This window comes from Triticum urartu, chromosome 7A (assembly GCF_056163025.1).
Source record: "Triticum urartu cultivar PI428250 chromosome 7A, HENAU_Tu73, whole genome shotgun sequence".
NCBI classification, from domain to species: domain Eukaryota; kingdom Viridiplantae; phylum Streptophyta; class Magnoliopsida; order Poales; family Poaceae; genus Triticum; species Triticum urartu.
In genome coordinates, this window is record NC_141879.1 from 158880628 (window position 1) to 158901936 (window position 21309).

The window sequence follows — 21309 nt, forward strand, 5'->3', positions numbered from 1 at the left end:
CGATGACATCTAGAACCGTCGCCAAGTGAGTCTGGGCGATAGGGGGGTCCTTCCCACACGACCCAGAAACCGTCGGGGATATGCCCTTCTGGCACACATGTTCGGCAAAATGAGGTCGTGCGTGACCGGCAAGCGCTCAAATACGTAAATACATATAGTAGAGCTAAAAAAATACAATTATACGGTGAAATTGTTTCCGGTCGCAAGTACATCCCACACAGTCAGTCCCCGCTAAACGTTTCCGTTCGTATGTACATCCCACACAGTCGCTCGAAGGAAAACGTTTCCATTCACAGGTACATCACACACATTTTTTCCTGTTAAATCGCTTGCATAATTGAATATATCACACACGGTCCGTGGAAGAAACTGTGTGGCAAAGGTTGTCCATCACACACAGTTTTTATGTGGTAAACGTTTGCGCAAGGTGGCCTAACACAAACAGTTTTCAAGAGAAGGTCGCGTGTCATTGTTCACTGATCCAACACGGTTTATTCCTAGAAATTGTGTGCGTTGCCTGAGGTCATCACCCATGGTATTTTTTTAACAACCGTTTGCAATAGCAAAACCCAATTAGTAGGCTAATTCGCCACTAGCAGGCTAATTATCCGATTATTCATAATCCATTTATTAATCTAATTGACAGTTCATATTAAGCACACAATATATTTCATTTTCATAATTGAAATACATCAGAGTACAACATCATATAGCTTCAGCACCCAGCTACCCCATTACACACTACACCAGGACTAAGTTTCACATGCAACATCTATAACCTTTCGAAATTAGCATCATAGACGGTACATAGACATATGTCTCTCATCAGGAAAACTGCTGAAGCAGAAGGCGAATATTGAGCCTTCATTGATGTTGAACGTCTTTGTATCTTTAGGCTAGTGCATGTGCATAATTGACCGTCCATCCTTCGTCCTCTTCACGAACACTTCAATATTGAACCGTGGGTGTTGTATGAATACCTTCCTCGCCTCCTGACCATACAGGTGGTTTGAGAGGTTATCATCAGTGAACTTCTTTGGAAAGGCCTGAAAACAAGGATGTGCATAAATATCTTCTCTATATTGGAAATGGGGAAAAGGAATAAAAAGGAAACGTATAATAGTTAGTACCATCATGTAGTGAACTGATGTCTTCTTCATTGTACAGACATAGATCTTTTTGTTTTTTGTCGCTAATTTCTTTATCCTAACAATCTTTCTGAGTTTCTTGACTTGACTGATATTCATGGCCAACTCATTTTCCCATATGCAAAAAGGGTCGAACAGTGGGTCAAAACCTCTGACAGCATGCATGACCTACATGTGCAAGACCAAATTGTTAAGAACCTAAATATTAGAATGGTTCCTTCAATTGCACAATAATGTGCTATTAGACAATGAACTATGCACGTCCTAACCTCGATTGTAAACCTTAGAGCTTCCCATTGTTTCCCTGCAACACATATAAAGTAGTTAGTCATCAGGTTAAGTAAAGGTTCGCATGCTATCAGTAAAATATGTTGATGAAAAATAATCACATTGCAGATTCATCAGATTAATTCAGGCCACAGGGAAAACCCATTTATCCAAACCAAGCATGATTAAGAACTAGGAAATATAGCACTTTTATATGTTTCTCATGTATTAAGTGCAGCCAAATTCGATTTATACCTCATATGCACAACAATAAAAAATCCTACCCACGACAATTGGACATCGCATTGCAGAATTGAACCAAGCAGTTAACTAAACACCACAACAAATGAACCAAACATTAACTGAGCACCACATTGCACAATATATCATTGAACCAAGCAGTTAACTAAACACCACAACAAATGAACCAAACATTATCTGAGCACCACATTGCACAATATAACATACTCCTAATAGAAGATCAGACAGTTAACCAAACAGTGAATTACAGCCAATTGTAGCAATTGTATTTGTTTCTCATGTATTTACTACAGCCAAATTCAATTTATTCCTCACATGGTATACAATAACAGAATGCACCCACAATTTTGTAAAGATAAATTTGACTTATTTCTCACATGGAAGACAATACAAAATTGCATCCTGAAGAATTGGACATCACATTTGCAGATTTGAACCAAACAGTTAACTGAAGACGACAACTAATTAACAAGACAGTTACTAAGTGAGCACCACACTACACGACATATAGAACATATACACTAGAGCAACAGATTGCATGGTAAAATTAGATAGCACAATTCACTAGAATTTGTGAAGGAAAGGCAGGAGCAGCACACACAACGGGTAAACCGATCATGCATAACCGGCGTAGCTAGCAAATGGCAATGTGCTTCTTCAAGATCTGGGGGTCGGCATGAGTGGCAGCCATCCCGACCTCATCCGCGCGTGTGGCCGCGATTTGCTTCTCCATTGCCAAATGCTCCTTGAGGTCCTGGCTATACTGCGTGCACCGTGGCTTAGGCCGGCGCTTATTTGGTGGAGGGGTCGGTGATTTGGGTGGAAGGTGTCGCGCTCGCACCGGCGGTCGAGCCATGTGGGATGTGGAAGGAGGAGGAGGATGGGAGTCGGGTGTGGGTTACCTTCCCGGATAGGCGAGGCCGAGCAGCGTGAAGGAGGGTCACCGGCGAGGTGGCGGCAGCGCTGCAAGCAAGGAGTGAAGGTTTCAACTTGGAAAGGAAGGCGGAAAGGGGGGAAATGTGCTTTTGGTAAGGGGAGGGGGCGGGAAGGTAGATATTTCCGCGGAAGCTGAAAACTTGGAATCACTTGAGCCAAAAAACTGGCGCGCAAAGTGTCATCAGACACGGTCCGAAGATATTTTGTGCTGCATCTCACATGGTTGGTTATAATAAACTGTGTGGGATCTACTTGATTTTTGGTCTTGATTTGAATTACATAATGGGGTCACAACGGCCATGGACGGTGTTTGAATTGATAGACATTTTATATGCAGTGATCATAAAAGAATTGGAAATATTCAGGGTTCGTTTGGACATTTTTATGCATTAACTGAGTTTTCAATGCATTTTATGTGCATAATTCAAATTTGAACTACATGCACATGCTCTAGTGCATATAAATTGGTTGAAAAATCAAATCTGTATCATTGGGTGCATGCTTAGGTCCCATGCAAGAAATGGGCATGAATTTCAAACATCGGTGCACCATTGATTGCCGGCAAAACATTGAGATGCATGGTTTTTAAATTCTAGTAAATCCAAAACTCGTCTGAAATTCATGAAACTTGGCATGATATCATGGAGCGGCATCAGCATGCTGTGGTACAAATTTTGTCCCATATGAGGCAGGTTTGGGTATATGCTTCTCACAAACTGGGGGTTCTCACAACAAGCATGATGGTTTTCAGTAGGGAACGTCCCACCTTTGGGGACGAAACGATATCAATTGCCTCTTATTGCTTTCAATTTTTTTTCTCGTGTCAACATAGAACAATATGGGTGTTGTGTGAATTTTTATGAATTTTTGGGGTTCGTTTGGACATTTTTATGCATTAACTGAGTTTTCAATGCATTTTATGTGCATTATTAAAATTTGAACTACATGCACATACTCCAGTGCATATAAATTGGTTGAAAAATCAAATATGTGTCCTTGGGTGCATGCTTAGGTCCCATGCAAGAAACGGGCATGAATTTCAAATACCGGGGCACCGTTGATTGCCGGCAAAACATTGAGATGCATGGTTTTTGAATTCTAGTAAATCCAAAACACGTCTGAAATTCATGAAAAGTGGCATGCTATCATGGAGCGGCATCAACACGTCGTGGTACAAATTTTGTCTCATATGGGGCAGGTTTGGGTATATGCTTCTCACAAACCGGAGCTTCTCACAATAAGCATGATGGTTTTCCGTAGGGAACGTCCCACCTTTGGGGACGAAACGATATCCATTGCCTCTTATTGCTTTCAAAAAATTTTCTCGTGTCAACATAGAACAACAGGAGTGTTGTGTGATTTTTTGTGATTTTTTGGGGTTCGTTTGGCCATTTTATGCATTAACTGAGTTTTCAATGCATTTTATGTGCATAATTCAAATTTGAACTACATACGCATGCTCCAGTGCGTATAAATTGGTTGAAAAATCAAATATGTGTCCTTGGGTGCATGCTTAGGTCCCATGCAAGAAATGGGCATGAATTTCAAACACCGGGGCACCATTGATTGCCGGCAAAACATTGAGATGCATGGTATTTAAATTCTAGTAAATCCAAAACTCGTCTGAAATGCATGAAACTTGGCATGCTATCATGGAGCAGCATCAACATGCCGTGGTACAAATTTTGTCCCATATGGGGCAGGTTTGGGTATATGCTTCTCACAACAAGGATGATGGTTTTCGGTAGGGAACGTCCCACCTTTGGGGAAAAAACGATATCCATTGCCTCTTATTGCTTTTGAATTTTTTTCTCGTGTCAACATAGAACAACAGGAGTGCTGTGTGATTTTTTGTGATTTTTCGGGGTTCGTTTGGACATTTCTATGCATTAACTGAGTTTTCAATGCATTCTATGTGCATAATTCAAATTTGAACTACATGCACATACTCAAGTGCATATAAATTGGTTGAAGGATCAAATATGTGTCCTTGGGTGCATGCTTAGGTCCCATGCAAGAAATGGGCATGAATTTCAAACACCGGGGCACCGTTGATTGCTGGCAAAACATTGAGATGCATGGTTTTTAAATTCTAGTAAATCGAAAACTTGTCTTAAATTCATGAAACTTGTCATGCTATCATGGAGGGGCATCAACATGCCGTGGTACAAATTTTGTCCCACATGGGGCAGGTTTGGGTATATGCTTCCACAAACCGGAGCTTCTCACAACAAGCATGATCGTTTTCGGTAGGGAACGTCCCACCTTTGGGGACGAAATGATATCCATTGCCTCTTATTGCTTTCAATTTTTTTCTCGTGTCAACATAGAACAACAGGAGTGTTGTGTGAATTTTCGTGATTTTTCGGGGTTCGTTTGGACATTTTTATGCATTAATTGAGTTTTCAATGCATTTTATGTGCATAATTCAAATTTGAACTACATGCACATGCTTCAGTGCATATAAATTGGTTAAAAAAACAAATATGTGTCCTTGGGCGCATGCTTAGGACCCATGCAAGAAATGGGCATGAATTTCAAACACCCGGGCACCGTTGATTTCCGGCAAAACATTGAGATGCATGGTTTTTAAATTCAAGTAAATCCAAAACTCGTCTGTAATTCATGAAACTTGGCATGCTATCATGGAGCGGCATCAACATGTCGTGGTACAATTTTTGTCCCATATGGGACAGGTTTGGGTATATGCTTCTCACAAACCGGAGCTTCTCACAACAAGCATGATGGTTTTCGGTAGGGAACGTCCCACCTTTGGGCACGAAATGGTATCCATTGCCTCTTATTGCTTTCAAATTTTTTGCTTGTGTCAACATAGAACAACATGAGTGGTGTGTGAATTTTTGTGATTTTTCGGGGTTTGTTTGGATAATTTTATGCATTAACTGAGTTTTTAATGCATTTTATGTGCATAATTCAAATTTGAACACATGCACATGCTGTAGTGCATATAAATTGGTTGAAAAATCAAATCTGTGTCCTTGGGTGCATGCTTAGGTCCCATGCAAGAAATGGCCATGAATTTCAAACACCGGGGCACCGTTTATTGTCGGCAAAACATTGAGATGCCTGATTTTTAAATTCTAGTAAATCCAAAATTCTGTTAACCATTCATGTGACGCCACGTGTCAAGGTTTTAATGGCTGTAGGTGGTGCCGTGCGAATAGCTGCTTGACCTTGACTGAATGGGAGGCATGCGAGCGCCATCCGGTGCGCAGGCTGACCGAGAGGCGTGCAAGTTGTCCTCGGGTGCACAGGCTCACCAGGAAGCGTGCGAGCTGTACGCTGCGTGGGCTCACTGGGACGCGAGCCCTTTGATTTCCATGGCCGCCCGCCTTGCTTGCGTCCTCTCTATTAATGGCGCCCAAGCCGCAGTTTAGTTTGCTTTTTAAATATAAAACACTCATCGCAAACGTTTTAGTTAGAACACCCGTATGCAAACCGATAGCTTCCCCAGGAAGCCAAGAGAAAATGTGCCGAGTAGGATTTCTAGAGCTCTTGATCGCAAATGATTTAGATAGAACACCCGTATGCAAAGTGAGAGCAACGCAGGATTTGTGCATCCCTTCAACGCAAACGGTTGTTCTGGATGACCCGTGTGCAACCACGTACAAACAATTTGGTAAGATTTGCATCTGTCATATTGGATATGTTGCCATTTGTCAAACTGGAAAGATTTACATTTGTTGATCTAGTAACGTTGCCATTTGTCAATCCTTGTAACACTGCGATTTGTAAAAATATGCAGTTAGAAATCATTAGCACTATGTAATTTTTGCAACTAAAATTCAGTAATTAAGCTAGAAATCATTCCCCAATTGTTGCCAACCACGTACTGAAATAGCTAGTTCAACTATATATACTAGCTAATTTTAAGTACGTTGTACAGTTTGACCACACATCTATAGTCAGATGAACTGAACAAAATAGCCCCTAAATACTACTACATACTACCATGGAGGGGCTTTTTGCTACTTCCAGCAGCCTCTCCTCTGCCGAGCGCGCTCAATAAGAGGTAGAGGAGGAGGAGGAGCCTACCGACGAGCTGGACAAATGCAATACGGTGCCTACCGCTGCTGCACGTTCAACGACGCTCGCCAGCTCGAACGCCCGCTGCCGCTCCAAACGATCCCTCTCGAAGCGGCCGGACTACTCGTAGATCTCCTGATTCCTCGCCTCTGCGTCGGCGTGTGCTGCGGCCACGGCTACGGTAAGGCTCTTTGCATGCTCGATGAGGCGCTCCTCCTCTACCCATAGGAACTCGATGTAGCGTGCAAGGTCGCTCACGCACGTGCGGGCTTCCACCTCTGCCCCTCCTTCGGGCGACAGTGGCGGTGCGGGTGATGATCCCGGCGGTCGACGGTGGGCTGGCGGCCATGGAGGCCGACGACCGGGTGGCGGCCACGACCACCACCTCCTGCCTTCGGGCTGCGGTGGCGGAGCGGGTGATGGCCACGGTGGCCGGCAGTGGAGTGGCGGCCACGACGGCCACCTCCCGGCTTCGGGGCGCGGCGGCGAAGCGGGAGATGGCCCTAGCTTTCGACGGTGGTGTGTGATACGTCCATTTTGCATCATGCCTTTATATCAATATTTATTGCATTATGGGCTGTTATTACACATAATGTCACAATACTTATGCCTATTCTCTCTTATTTTACAAGGTTTACATGAAAAGGAAGAATGCCGACAGCTCATATTCTGGGCTGGAAAAGGAGGAAATATTAGAGACCTATTCTGCACAACTCCAAAAGTCCAAAAACTTCACGGGAGCACATTTTGGAATATATAAAAAGTATTGGCGAAAGAATTAACTAGAGGGGGTCCACACCCTGGCCACGAGGGTGGAGATGTTGGAAATATGCCCTAGAGGCAATAGTAAAAGTAGTATTATTATATTTCTTTGTTCATGATAATTGTCTTTATTCATGCTACAACTGTATTATCCGGAAATCGTAATACACGTGTGAATAACAGACACCAACATGTCCCTAGTAAGCCTCTATTTGACTAGCTCGTTGATCAACAGATAGTCATGGTTTCCTGACTATGGACATTGGATGTCATTGATAACGAGATCACATCATTAGGAGAATGATGTGATGGACAAGACCCAATCCTAAACATAGCATAAAGATCGTATAGTTCATTTGCTAGAGTTTTTCCAATGTCAAGTATCCTTTCCTTAGACCATGAGATCGTGTAACTCCCGGATACCATAGGAGTGCTTTGGGTATACCAAACGTCACAACGTAACTGGGTGACTATAAAGGTATACTACGGGTATCTCCGAAAGTGTCTGTTGGGTTGTCAGGATCGAGACTGGGATTTGTCACTCCGGATGACGGAGAGGTATCACTGGGCCCACTCGGTAATGCATCATCATAATGAGCTCAAAGTGACCAAGAGTCTGGTCACGGGATCATGCATTACGGTACGAGTAAAGTGACTTGCCGGTAACGAGATTGAACAAGGTATTGGGATACCGACGATCGAATCTCGGGCAAGTAACATACCGATTGACAAAGGGAATTGTATACGGGGTTGTTTGAATCCTTGACATCGTGGTTCATCCGATGAGATCATCATGGAGCATGTGGGAGCCAACATGGGTATCCAGATCATGCTGTTGGTTATTGACCGAAGAGCGATCTCGGTCATGTCTACATGTCTCCCGAACCCGTAGGGTCTACACACTTAAGGTTCGGTGACGCTAGGGTTGTAGGGATATGTATATGCAGTAACCCGAATGTTGTTCGGAGTCCCGGATGAGATCCCGGACATCACGAGGAGTTCCGGAATAGTCTGGAGGTAAAGATTTATATATGGGAAGTCCTATTTCGGCCATCGGGACAAGTTTCGGGGTTATCGGTATTGTACCGGGACCACCGGAAGGGTCCCGGGGGCCCACCGGGTGGGGCCACCTGTCCCGGGGGGCCACATGGGCTGTAGGGGGTGCGCCTTGGCCTACATGGGCCAAGGGAACCAGCCCCAAGAGGCCCATGCGCCTAGGGTTTCAAGGAGGAAGAGTCCTAGGAGGGGAAGGCACCTCCTAGGTGCCTTGGGGGGGAGGGAAACCCCCTTGGCCGCCGCCCCACCCTAGGAGATTGGATCTCCTAGGGCCGGTGCCCCCCCTTGGCCCTCCTATATATAGTGGGGGAAGGAGGGCTTTCATCCTACGCCTTTGGTTGCCTCCTTCTCCCTCTCCAACACCTCCTCCTCCTCCATAGCGCTTGGCGAAGCCCTGCCGGAGTACTGCAGCTCCATCAACACCATGCCGTCGTGCTGCTGCTGGTGCCATCTCCCTCAACCTCTCCTTCCCCCTTGCTGGATCAAGGAGAAGGAGACGTGGCTGTTCCGTACGTGTGTTGAACACGGAGGTGCCGTCCGTTCGGTGCTAGGATCTTCGGTGATTCGAATCACGTCGAGAACGACTCCCTCATCCACATTCTTTGAACGCTTCCGCTCGCGATCTACAAGGCACGTGGATGCATCAGATGACTCATTGCTAGATGAACTCCTAGATGGATCTTGGTGAAACGAGTAGGAAAATTTTTGTTTTCTGCAACGTTCCCCAACAGTGGTATCAGAGCTAGGTCTATGCGTAGTTCTTCTTGCGCGAGTAGAACACAATTTGTTGTGGGCGTAGATTTGTCAACTTTCTTGCTGCTACTAGTCTTTTATTGCTTCAACGGCATTGTGGGATGAAGCGGCTCGGACCAACCTTACACGTACGCTTACGTGAGACCGGTTCCACCGACTAACATGCACTAGTTGCATAAGGTGGCTGGCGGGTGTCTGTCTCTCCCACTTTAGTTGGAGCGGATTCGATGAAAAGGGTCCTTATGAAGGGTAAATAGAAGTTGACAAATCACGTTGTGGCTTTAACGTAGGTAAGAAGACGTTCTTGCTAGAACCCTAATTCAGCCACATAAAACTTGCAACAACAATTAGAGGACGTCTAACTTGTTTTTGCAGCAAGTGGTTTGTGATGTGATATGGCCAAAGTTGTGATGAATGATGAATGATCTATATGTGATGTATGAGATGTTCATGCTATTGTAATAGGAATCACGACTTTCATGTCGATGAGTATGACAACCGGCAGGAGCCATAGGAGTTGTCTTTATTCTTTTATATGACCTGCGTGTCATTAAGAAACGTCATGTAAATTACTTTACTTTATTGCTAAACGCGTTAGCCATAGTAGTAGAAGTAATAGTTGGCGAGCAACTTTATGGAGACACAATGATGGAGATCATGATGATGGAGATCATGGTGTCAAGCCGGTGACAAGATGATCATAAAGCCCCAAGATGGAGATCAAAGGAGCTATGTGATATTGGCCATATCATGTCACGTTTATTATTTGATTGCATGTGATGTTTATCATGTTTTGCATCTTGTTTGCTTAGAACGACGGTAGTAAATAAGATGATCCCTCACAACAATTTCAAGAAGTGTTCTCCCCTAACTGTGCACCGTTGCTAAAGTTCGTCGTTTCGAAGCACCACGTGTTGATCGGGTGTGATAGATCCTTACGTTCACATACAACGGGTGTAAGATAGTTTTACACATGCAAAACATTTAGGGTTAACTTGACGAGCCTAGCATGCGTATAGACATGGCCTCGGAACACAGAAGACCGAAAGGTCGAGCATGAGTCGTATAGAAGATACGATCAACATGAAGATGTTCACCGACGTTGACTAGTCCGTCTCACGTGATGATCGGACACGGCCTAGTTAACTCGGATCATGTAATACTTAGATGACTAAGAGGGATGTCTAATCTAAGTGGGAGTTCATTGAATAATTTGATTAGATGAACTTAATTATCATGAACTTAGTCTAAAATCTTTACAATATGTCTTGTAGATCAAATGGCCAACGTTGTCTTCAATTTCAACGCGTTCCTAGAGAAAACCAAGCTTAAAGACGATGGCAGCAACTATATGGACTGGGTCCGAAACCTGAGGATCATCCTCATAGCTGCCAAGAAAGATTATGTCCTGCAAGCACTGCTCGGTGATCCACCCGTCCCACAGAACCAAGACGTTATGAACACTTGGCAGACACGTGCTGATGACTACTCCCTCGTTCAGTGTGGCATGCTTTACAGTTTAGAGCCAGGGCTCCAAAAGCGTTTTGAGAGACATGGAGCATATGAGATGTTCGAAGAGCTGAAAATGGTTTTTCAAGCTCATGCCCGGGTCGAGAGATATGAAGTCTCCGACAAATTCTTCAGCTGTAAGATGGAGGAAAATAGTTCTGTCAGTGAGCACATACTCACAATGTCTGGGTTACATAACCGCTTGACTCAGCTGGGAGTTAATCTCCCGGATGACGCGGTCATTGACAGAATCCTCCAGTCGCTTCCACCAAGCTACAAGAGCTTTGTGATGAACTTCAATATGCAGGGGATGGAAAAGACCATTCCTGAGGTATTTGCAATGCTGAAATCAGCAGAGGTAGAAGTCAAGAAGGAACATCAAGTGTTGATGGTCAATAAAACCACTATGTTCAAGAAAGGCAAGGGTAAAAAGAACTTCAAGAAGAAAGGCAAGGAAGTTGCCGCGCCTGGCAAGCAAGCTGCTGGGAAGAAGCCAAAGAATGGACCCAAGCCCGAGACTGAGTGCTTTTATTGCAAGGGAAGTGGTCACTGGAAGCGGAACTGCCCCAAATACTTAGCAGACAAGAAGGCCGGCAAAACGAAAGGTATATATGATATACATGTAATTGATGTGTACCTTACCAGTGCTCGTAGTAGCTCTTGGGTATTTGATACCGGTGCAGTTGCTCGCATTTGTAACTCAAAGCAGGAGCTGCAGAATAAGTGGAGACTGGCAAAGGACGAGGTGACGATGCGCGTCGGAAATGGTTCCAAGGTCGATGTGATCGCCATCGGCACGCTGCCTCTACATTTACCTATGGGATTAGTTTTAAACCTCAATAATTGTTATTTAGTGCCAAGTTTGAGCATGAACATCGTATCGGGATCTTGTTTAATTCGAGATGGCTACTCATTTAAATCTGAGAATAATGGCTGTTCTATTTATATGAGAGATATGTTTTATGGTCATGCTCCTATGGTGAATGGTTTATTCTTTATGAATCTCGAGCGTAATGCTACACATATTCATAGTGTGAGTACCAAAAGATGTAAAGTTGATAATGATAGTCCCACATACTTGTGGCACTGCCGCCTTGGTCACATAGGTGTCAAACGCATGAAGAAACTCCATGCAGATGGACTTTTAGAGTCTCTTGATTACGAATCATTTGACACGTGCGAACCATGCCTCATGGGTAAAATGACCAAGACTCCGTTCTCCGGAACAATGGAGCGAGCAACCAACTTATTGGAAATCATACATACTGATGTGTGCGGTCCAATGAGTGTTGAGGCTCGCGGTGGCTATCGTTATGTTCTCACCCTCACTGATGATTTGAGTAGATATGGGTATGTCTACTTAATGAAACACAAGTCTGAAACCTTCGAAAAGTTCAAAGAATTTCAGAGTGAGGTTGAGAATCAACGTGACAGGAAAATCAAGTTTCTGCGATCAGATCGTGGAGGAGAATACTTGAGTCACGAATTTGGCACACACCTAAGAAAATGTGGAATAGTTTCACAACTCACGCCGCCTGGAACACCTCAGCGTAATGGTGTGTCCGAACGTCGTAATCGCACTCTATTAGATATGGTGCGATCTATGATGTCTCTTACCGATTTACCGCTATCTTTTTGGAGCTATGCTTTAGAGACTGCCGCATTCACTTTAAATAGGGCTCCGTCGAAATCCGTTGAGACGACACCGTTTGAATTATGGTTTGGCAAGAAACCTAAGTTGTCGTTTCTAAAAGTTTGGGGATGCGATGCTTATGTCAAGAAACTTCAACCTGAAAAGCTCGAACCCAAGTCGGAAAAATGCGTCTTCATAGGATACCCTAAAGAAACTGTTGGGTATACCTTCTACCTCAGATCCGAAGGCAAGATCTTTGTTGCCAGAAATGGATCCTTTCTAGAGAAGGAGTTTCTCTCGAAAGAAGTAAGTGGGAGGAAAGTAGAACTTGATGAAGTATTGCCTCTTGAATCGGAAAATGGCGCAACTCAAGAAAATGTTTCTGAGGTGCCTGCACCGACTAGAGAGGAAGTTGATGATAATGATCAAGATACTTCTGATCAAGCTCCTACTGAAATTCGAAGGTCCACAAGGACACGTTCCGCACCAGAGTGGTACGGCAACCCTGTCTTGGAAATAATGTTGTTAGACAACAGTGAACCTTCGAACTATGAAGAAGCGATGGCAGGCCCGGATTCCGACAAATGGCTAGAAGCCATGAAATCCGAGATAGGATCCATGTATGAAAACGAAGTATGGACTTTGACTGACTTGCCCGTTGAACGGCGAGCCATAGAAAATAAATGGATGTTTAAGAAGAAGACAGACGCGGATGGTAATGTGACCATCTATAAAGCTAGGCTTGTCGCTAAGGGTTATCGACAAGTTCAAGGGGTTGACTACGATGAGACTTTCTCACCAGTAGCGAAGCTAAAGTCCGTCCGAATCATGTTAGCAATTGCCGCATTCTATGATTATGAGATATGGCAAATGGACGTCAAAACGGCATTCCTTAATGGTTTCCTTAAGGAAGAATTGTATATGATGCAGCCGGAAGGTTTTGTCGATCCTAAGAATGCTGACAAGGTGTGCAAGCTCCAACGCTCGATTTATGGGCTGGTGCAAGCGTCTCGGAGTTGGAACATTCGCTTTGATGAGATGATCAAAGCGTTTGGGTTCACGCAGACTTATGGAGAAGCCTGCGTTTACAAGAAAGTGAGTGGGAGCTCTGTAGCATTTCTCATATTATATGTAGATGACATACTATTGATGGGAAGTGATATAGAACTTTTGGACAGCATCAAGGCCTACTTGAATAAGAGTTTTTCAATGAAGGACCTTGGAGAAGCTGCTTATATATTAGGCATCAAGATCTACAGAGATAGATCAAGATGCCTCATAGGTCTTTCACAAAGCACATACCTTGATAAGATATTGAAGAAGTTCAATATGGATCAATCTAAGAAGGGGTTCTTGCCTGTGTTACAAGGTATGAAATTGAGCTCAGCTCAATGTCCGACCACGGCAGAAGATATAGAAGAGATGAGCGTCATCCCCTATGCATCAGCCATAGGTTCTATTATGTATGCCATGCTGTGTACCAGACCTGATGTAAACCTTGCCGTAAGTTTGGTAGGAAGGTACCAAAGTAATCCCGGTAAGGAACACTGGACAGCGGTCAAGAATATCCTAAAGTACCTGAAAAGGACTAAGGAAATGTTTCTCGTTTATGGAGGTGACGAAGAGCTCGTCGTAAAGCGTTACGTCGACGCTAGCTTCGACACAGGTCTGGATGACTCTAAGTCACAAATCGGATACGTGTATATTTTGAATGGTGGGGCAGTAAGCTGGTGCAGTTGCAAGCAGAGCGTCGTGGCGGGATCTACATGTGAAGCGGAGTACATGGCAGCCTCGGAGGCAGCACATGAAGCAATATGGGTGAAGGAGTTCATCACCGACCTAGGAGTCATACCCAATGCGTCGGGGCCAATCAAACTCTTTTGTAACAACACTGGGGCTATTGCACTTGCCAAGGAGCCTAGGTTTCACAAGAAGACAAGGCACATCAAACGTCGCTTCAACTCCATTCGTGAAAATGTTCAAGATGGAGACATAGAGATTTGTAAAGTACATACGGACCTGAATATAGCAGATCCGTTGACTAAACCTCTCCCTAGGGCAAAACATGATCAACACCAGAATTCCATGGGTGTTCGATTCATCACAATGTAACTAGATTATTGACTCTAGTGCAAGTGGGAGACTGTTGGAAATATGCCCTAGAGGCAATAGTAAAAGTATTACTATTATATTTCTTTGTTCATGATAATTGTCTTTATTCATGCTATAACTGTATTATCCGGAAATCGTAATACACGTGTGAATAACAGACACCAACATGTCCCTAGTAAGCCTCTAGTTGACTAGCTCGTTGATCAACAGATAGTCATGGTTTCCTGACTATGGACATTGGATGTCATTGATAACGAGATCACATCATTAGGACAATGATGTGATGGACAAGACCCAATCCTAAACATAGCATAAAGATCGTATAGTTCATTTGCTAGAGTTTTTCCAATGTCAAGTATCCTTTCCTTAGACCATGAGATCGTGTAACTCCCGGATACCGTAGGAGTGCTTTGGGTATACCAAACGTCACAACGTAACTGGGTGACTATAAAGGTATACTACGGGTATCTCCGAAAGTGTCTGTTGGGTTGACACGGATCGAGACTGGGATTTGTCACTCCGGATGACGGAGAGGTATCACTTGGCCCACTCGGTAATGCATCATCATAATGAGCTCAAAGTGACCAAGTGTCTTGTCACGGGATCATGCATTACGGTACGAGTAAAGTGACTTGCCGGTAACGAGATTGAACAAGGTATTGGGATACCGACGATCGAATCTCGGGCAAGTAACATACCGATTGACAAAGGGAATTGTATACGGGGTTGTTTGAATCCTCGACATCGTGGTTCATCCGATGAGATCATCATGGAGCATGTGGGAGCCAACATGGGTATCCAGATCCCGCTGTTGGTTATCGACCGGAGAGCGATCTCGGTCATGTCTACATGTCTCCCGAACCCGTAGGGTCTACACACTTAAGGTTCGGTGACGCTAGGGTTGTAGGGATATGTATATGCAGTAACCCGAATGTTGTTCGGAGTCCCGGATGAGATCCCGGACGTCACGAGGAGTTCCGGAATAGTCCGGAGGTAAAGATTTATATATGGGAAGTCCTATTTCGGCCATCGGGACAAGTTTCGGGGTTATCGGTATTGTACCGGGACCACCGGAAGGGTCCCGGGGGCCCACCGGGTGGGGCCACCTGTCCCGGGGGGCCACATGGGCTGTAGGGGGTGCGCCTTGGCCTACATGGGCCAAGGGCACCAGCCCCAAGAGGCCCATGCGCCTAGGGTTTCAAGGAGGAAGAGTCCTAGGAGGGGAAGGCACCTCCTAGGTGCCTTGGGGGGAGGGAAACCCCCTTGGCCGCCGCCCCACCCTAGGAGATTGGATCTCCTAGGGCCGGCGCCCCCCCTTGGCCCTCCTATATATAGTGGGGGAAGGAGGGCTTTCATCCTATGCTTTGGTTGCCTCCTTCTCCCTCTCCAACACCTCCTCCTCCTCCATAGCGCTTGGCGAAGCCCTTCCGGAGTACTGCAGCTCCATCAACACCACGCCGTCGTGCTGCTGCTGGTGCCATCTCCCTCAACCTCTCCTTCCCCCTTGCTGGATCAAGAAGAAGGAGACGTGGCTGTTCCGTACGTGTGTTGAACGCGGAGGTGCCGTCCGTTCGGTGCTAGGATCTTCGGTGATTCGAATCACGTCGAGAACGACTCCCTCATCCACGTTCTTTGAACGCTTCTGCTCGCGATCTACAAGGTACGTGGATGCATCAGATGACTCGTTGCTAGATGAACTCCTAGATGGATCTTGGTGAAATGAGTAGGAAAATTTTTGTTTTCTGCAACGTTCCCCAACAGGAGAGCGCGCCCTACCCCCTGGGCGTGCCCCCTGTCTCGTGGGCCCCCTGGTAGACCTCCGGTGCCCATCTTCTGCTATATTAAGTCTTTTTTCCGAGAAAAAATCATAAGCAAGCTCACGGGATGAAACTCCGCCGCCACGAGGCGGAACCTTGGCGGAACCAATCTGGGGCTTCGGAGGAGCTGTTCTGCTGGGGAAACATCCCTCCGGGAGGGGGAAATCATCACCATCGTCATCACCATCGATCCCCTCATCGGGAGGGGGTCAATCTCCATCAACATCTTCACCATCACCATCTCATCTCAAACCCTAGTTCATCTCTTGTATCCAATCTTTGTCTCAAAACCTCATATTGGTACCCGTGGGTTACTAGTAGTGTTGATTACTCCTTGTAGTTGATGGTAGTTGGTTTATTCGGTGGAAGATCATATGTTCAGATCCTTATGCATATTAATACCCCTCTGATTATGATCATGAATATGATTTGTGAGTAGTTACGTTTGTTCCTGAGGACATGGGAGAAGTCTTGCTATAAGTAGCCATGTGAATTTGGTATTCGTTCGATATTTTGATGAGTTGTATGTTGTCTCTCCTCTAGTGGTGTCATGTGAACGTCGACTACATGACACTTCACCATTGTTTGGGCCTAGGGTAAGGCATTGGTAAGTAATAAGTAGATGATGGGTTGCTAGAGTGACAGAAGTTTAAATCCCAGTTTATGAGTTGCTTCGTAAGGGGCTGATTTGGATCCATATGTTTCATGCTATGGTTAGGTTTACCTTAATACTTCTTTTGTAGTTGCAGATGCTTGCAAGAGGGTTTAATCATAAGTGGGATGCTTGTCCCAGGAAGGGCAGCACCCAAGCACCGGTCCACCCACATATCAAATTACCAATGTACCGAACGCGAATCATATGAATGTGATGAAAACTAGCTTGACGATAATTCCCATGTGTGCTCGGGAGCGCTTTCCTTTACATAAGAGTTTGTCCAGGCTTGTCCTTTGCTACAAAAAGGTTTGGGCCATCTTGCTGCACCTTATTTACTTTTATCACTTGTTACCCGTTACAAATTACCTTATCACAAAACTATCTGTTACCGATAATTTCAGTGCTTGCAGAGAATACCTTGGTGGAAACTGCTTATCATTTCCTTCTGCTCCTCGTTGGGTTCGACACTCTTACTTATCGAAAGGACTACGATAGATGCCCTATACTTGTGGGTCATCAAGACTCTTTTCTGGCTGCATTGCCAGGGAGTGAAGAATTGTTGTTGACCCCAAAAAGAATTGTTATAGGTTATAGAATGGTAATTGATTTCCACAAATTAAATAAAGCTACTAAAAAGTATCATTACCCTTTACCTTTTATTGATCAAATGCTGGAAAGATTATCCAAACATACACATTTTTGCTTTCTAGATGGTTATTCTGGTTTTTCTCAAATACTTGTTTCAAAATAGGATCAAGAAAAGACAACTTTCACTTGCCCTTTTGGTACCTTTGCTTATAGACGTATGCCTTTTGTTTTATGCAATGCACCTGCTACCTTTCAAAGATGTATGACTGCTATATTCTCTAACTTTTGTGAAAAGATTGTTGAGGTATTCATGGATGATTTTTCTGTATATGGAACTTCTTTTGATGATTGCTTAAGCAACCTTGATCGAGTTTTGCACATGTGAAGAAACTAATCTTGTCTTGAATTGGGAGAAGTGTCACTTTATGGTTAATGAAGGTATTGTCTTGGGGCATAAAATTTCTGAAAGATGTATTGAAGTTGATAGAGCTAAAGTTGATGCTATTGAAAAGATGTCGTGTCCTAAGGACATTAAAGGTATAAGAAGTTTCCTTGGTCATGCCGGTTTTTATAGGAGGTTCATTAAGGACTTCTCTAAAATTTCTAGGCCTCTGACTAATCTCTTACAAAAAGATGTTACTTTTGTCTTTGATGATGATTGTTTAGAAGCATTTGAAATGCTTAATAAAGCCTTGATTTTTGCACCTATTGTTCAGCCTCCTGATTGGAATTTACCCTTTGAAATTATGTGTGATGCTAGTGATTATGTTGTAGGTGTTGTTCTAGGACAAAGAGTTGATAACAAATTAAATATTATGCAGTATGCTAGTAAAACTCTAGACAGTGCCCAGAGAAACTATGCTACTACTGAAAAATAATTTTTAGTAGTTGTATTTGCTTGTGATAAGTTCAGACCTTATATTGTTGATTCTAAAGTAATTGTTCACACTGATCATGCTGCTATTAAATATCTTATGGAAAAGAAAGATGCTAAACCTAGACTTATTAGATGGGTTCTCTTGCTACAAGAATTTGATTTGCATATTATTGATAGAAAGGGAGCTCAGAACCCCGTTGCAGACAACTTGTCAAGGTTAGAGAATGTTCTTAATGACCCACTACCTATTGATGATAGCTTTCCTAATGAACAACCAGCTGTCATAAATGCTTCTCGTACTCCTCCATGGTATGCTGATTATGCTAATTACATAGTTGCTAAATTATACCACCTAGTTTCACATACCAGCAAAAGAAAAAGTTCTTCTATGATTTAAGACATTACTTTTCGGATGATTCACACCTTTATAAAGAAGGAGTAGATGGTGTTATTAGACGTTGTGTACCTGAGCATGAACAGGAATAGATCCTACGCAAGTGTCACTCTGAGGCTTATGGAGGACACCATGCTGGAGATAGAACTGCACCCAAGGTACTGCAATCCGGTTTTTATTGGCCTACTCTATTCAAGGATGCCCGTAAGTTTGTCTTGTCTTGTGACGAATGTCAAAGAATTGATAATGTTGTAGACGTCAAGAAATGCCTATGAATTATTCACTTGTTATTGAACCATTTGATGTTTGGGCTTTGATTATATGGGATTGTTTCCTTCCTCTAATGGGTATACACATATTTTAATTGTCGTTGATTACGTTACTAAGTGGGTAAAAGTTATTCCAACTAGTAGTGCTGATCATAACACCTCTATTAAGATGCTTAAAGAAGTTATTTTTCCAAGGTTTGGTGTCCCTAGATACTTAATGACTGATGGTGGTTCACATTTTATTCATGGTGTTTTTCGTAAAATGCTTGCTAAGTACGATGTTAATCATAGAATTGCATCTCCGTATCACCCGCAGTCTAGTGGTCAAGTAGAATTAAGTAATAGAGAGCTTAAATTAATTTTGCAAAAGACTATTAATAGATCTAGAAAGAATTGTTCCAAGAAATTTTATGATGCATTACGGGCCTATAGAACTGCATATAAAAATCCCATGTGTATGTCTCAATATAAAATGGTTTATGGAAAAGCTTGTCACTTACCTGTTGAACTAGAACACAAGGCATATTGGGACATTAAAGAGCTCAACTATGACTTCAAACTTGTCGGTGAGAAGAGGCTTTTTGACATTAGCTCACTTGATGAATGGAGAACCCAGGCCTATGAGAATGCCAAACTGTTTAAAGAAAAAGTTAAAAGATGGCATGACAAAAGGATACAAAAACATGAGTTTAATGTAGGTGATTATGTATTCTTATACAACTCTCGTTTTAGATTTTTGCAGGGAAACTCCTCTATAAATGGGAAGGTCCTTACGCCATCGAGGAGGTCTATCGTTCTGGTGCCATAAAAATCAACAACTTCGAAGGCACAAATCTGAGGGTGGTGAACGGTCAAAGAATCAAACATTATATCTCAGGTAATCCCATAAATGTTGAAACTAATGTTACTAAAACTGTAACCCCGGAGGAATACACAAGGGACACTTTCTGGAACGTTTCAGACTCCGAAAAGGAAGAGGTATGTGCTACGGTAAGTAAACCGGCTCCATAATAGTTCTAATAGCAATTTTTCTCCGTTTTGGAATATTTAAGAAAATAGGAAGATAAGAAGCAGTCCAGGAAGGACACGAGGCTTCCACGGGGGTGGAGGGCGCGCCCCCTACCTCGTGGGCACCTCATGTGCTCTCCGGACTCCGATTTCTTGCATGATACTTCTGTAACACCCTCGATGCGACTATATCTCCCACGTGTCGAGGCACGACTTAGAGGCATAATCGCATTGAGGGCATATGTCGCAAGTGAGGTAATCTTCACACAACCCATGTAATATATAAGGAAAGAGATACATAGTTGGCTTACAATCGCCACTTCACACAATTAAATGAATTAAAGCATTACATCAACCAAATACACTCATGGTCCGACTACGGAACCAAAATAAAAGAAGAACCCCAAGTGCGACAAAGGTCCCCGATCGACCCCAACTGGGCCCCACTACTGATCAACTAGAACGGAAACAACACAAAGGACAAGATCTTCAACGAGCTCCTCCTGAGCTTGATTGCGTCGTCTGTACGGTCTCATCGGCACCTGCAAGCTGGTTTTGGAAGTATCTGTGAGCCACGGGGACTCAGCAATCTCGCACCCTCGCGATCAAGACTATTTAAGCTTATGGGTGAGGTAAAAGGTATGAGGTGGAGCTGCAGCAAGCGACTAGCATATATGGTGGCTAACATACGCAAATGAGAGCGAGAAGAGAAGGCAAAGCACGGTCGATAAAAGTATGATCAAGAAGTGATCCTGGACTACCTACGTCAAGCATAACTCCAACAACCGTGTTCACTTCCCGGACTCCGCCGGAAAGAGACCATCACGGTTACACACGCGGTTGATTCATTTTAATTAAGTTAAGGTTCAAGTTATCTACAACCGGACATTAACAAATTCCCATCTGCCCATAACCGCGGGCACGGCTTTCGAAAGTTCAAATCCCTGCAGGGGTGTCCCAACTTAGCCCATGACAAGCTCTCACGGTCAACGAAGGAATAGACCTCCACCCGAGACGTTCCGATCAGACTCGGTATCCCGGTACAACAAGACATTTCGACAGGGTAAAACTAAACCAGCAACACCGCCCGAATGTGCCGACAAATCCCGATAGGAGCTGCACATATCTCTTTCTCAGGGCACACCGGATCGTCCAAACTTCCGGTAGGCCAGCCCAGAGTTGCCCCTGGTGGCCACCGGCGGCTGACAAGTTGGACC

General features: G+C 43.9%; 1 protein-coding gene across 1 annotated transcript; it reads right to left on the reverse strand.

Moving 5' to 3' along the window:
• Positions 1–650: 650 nt before the first annotated feature.
• Positions 651–19719, reverse strand: LOC147958738 (uncharacterized). Its single transcript, XM_087537898.1, has 4 exons — positions 19585–19719; positions 1418–1452; positions 1131–1316; positions 651–1046 (listed from the first exon to the last, which is right to left on the reverse strand). The coding sequence occupies exons 1-4, from the start codon at positions 19616–19618 to the stop codon at positions 897–899; spliced, it is 405 nt and encodes a 134-aa protein (XP_087394024.1). The 5' UTR covers positions 19619–19719; the 3' UTR covers positions 651–896.
• Positions 19720–21309: the final 1590 nt, after the last annotated feature.

Coding starts and splice junctions, on each gene's coding strand:
- LOC147958738 (XM_087537898.1), bottom strand. CDS start 19,618: ATGTCCCAATATGCCTTGTGTTCTAGTTCAACAG. Junction 1,453..19,584: donor CTTGTGTTCTAGTTCAACAG/GTAAGTGACAAG, acceptor TATGTGTTGCAG/GGAAACAATGGGAAGCTCTA. Junction 1,317..1,417: donor CTCTAAGGTTTACAATCGAG/GTTAGGACGTGC, acceptor TTGCACATGTAG/GTCATGCATGCTGTCAGAGG.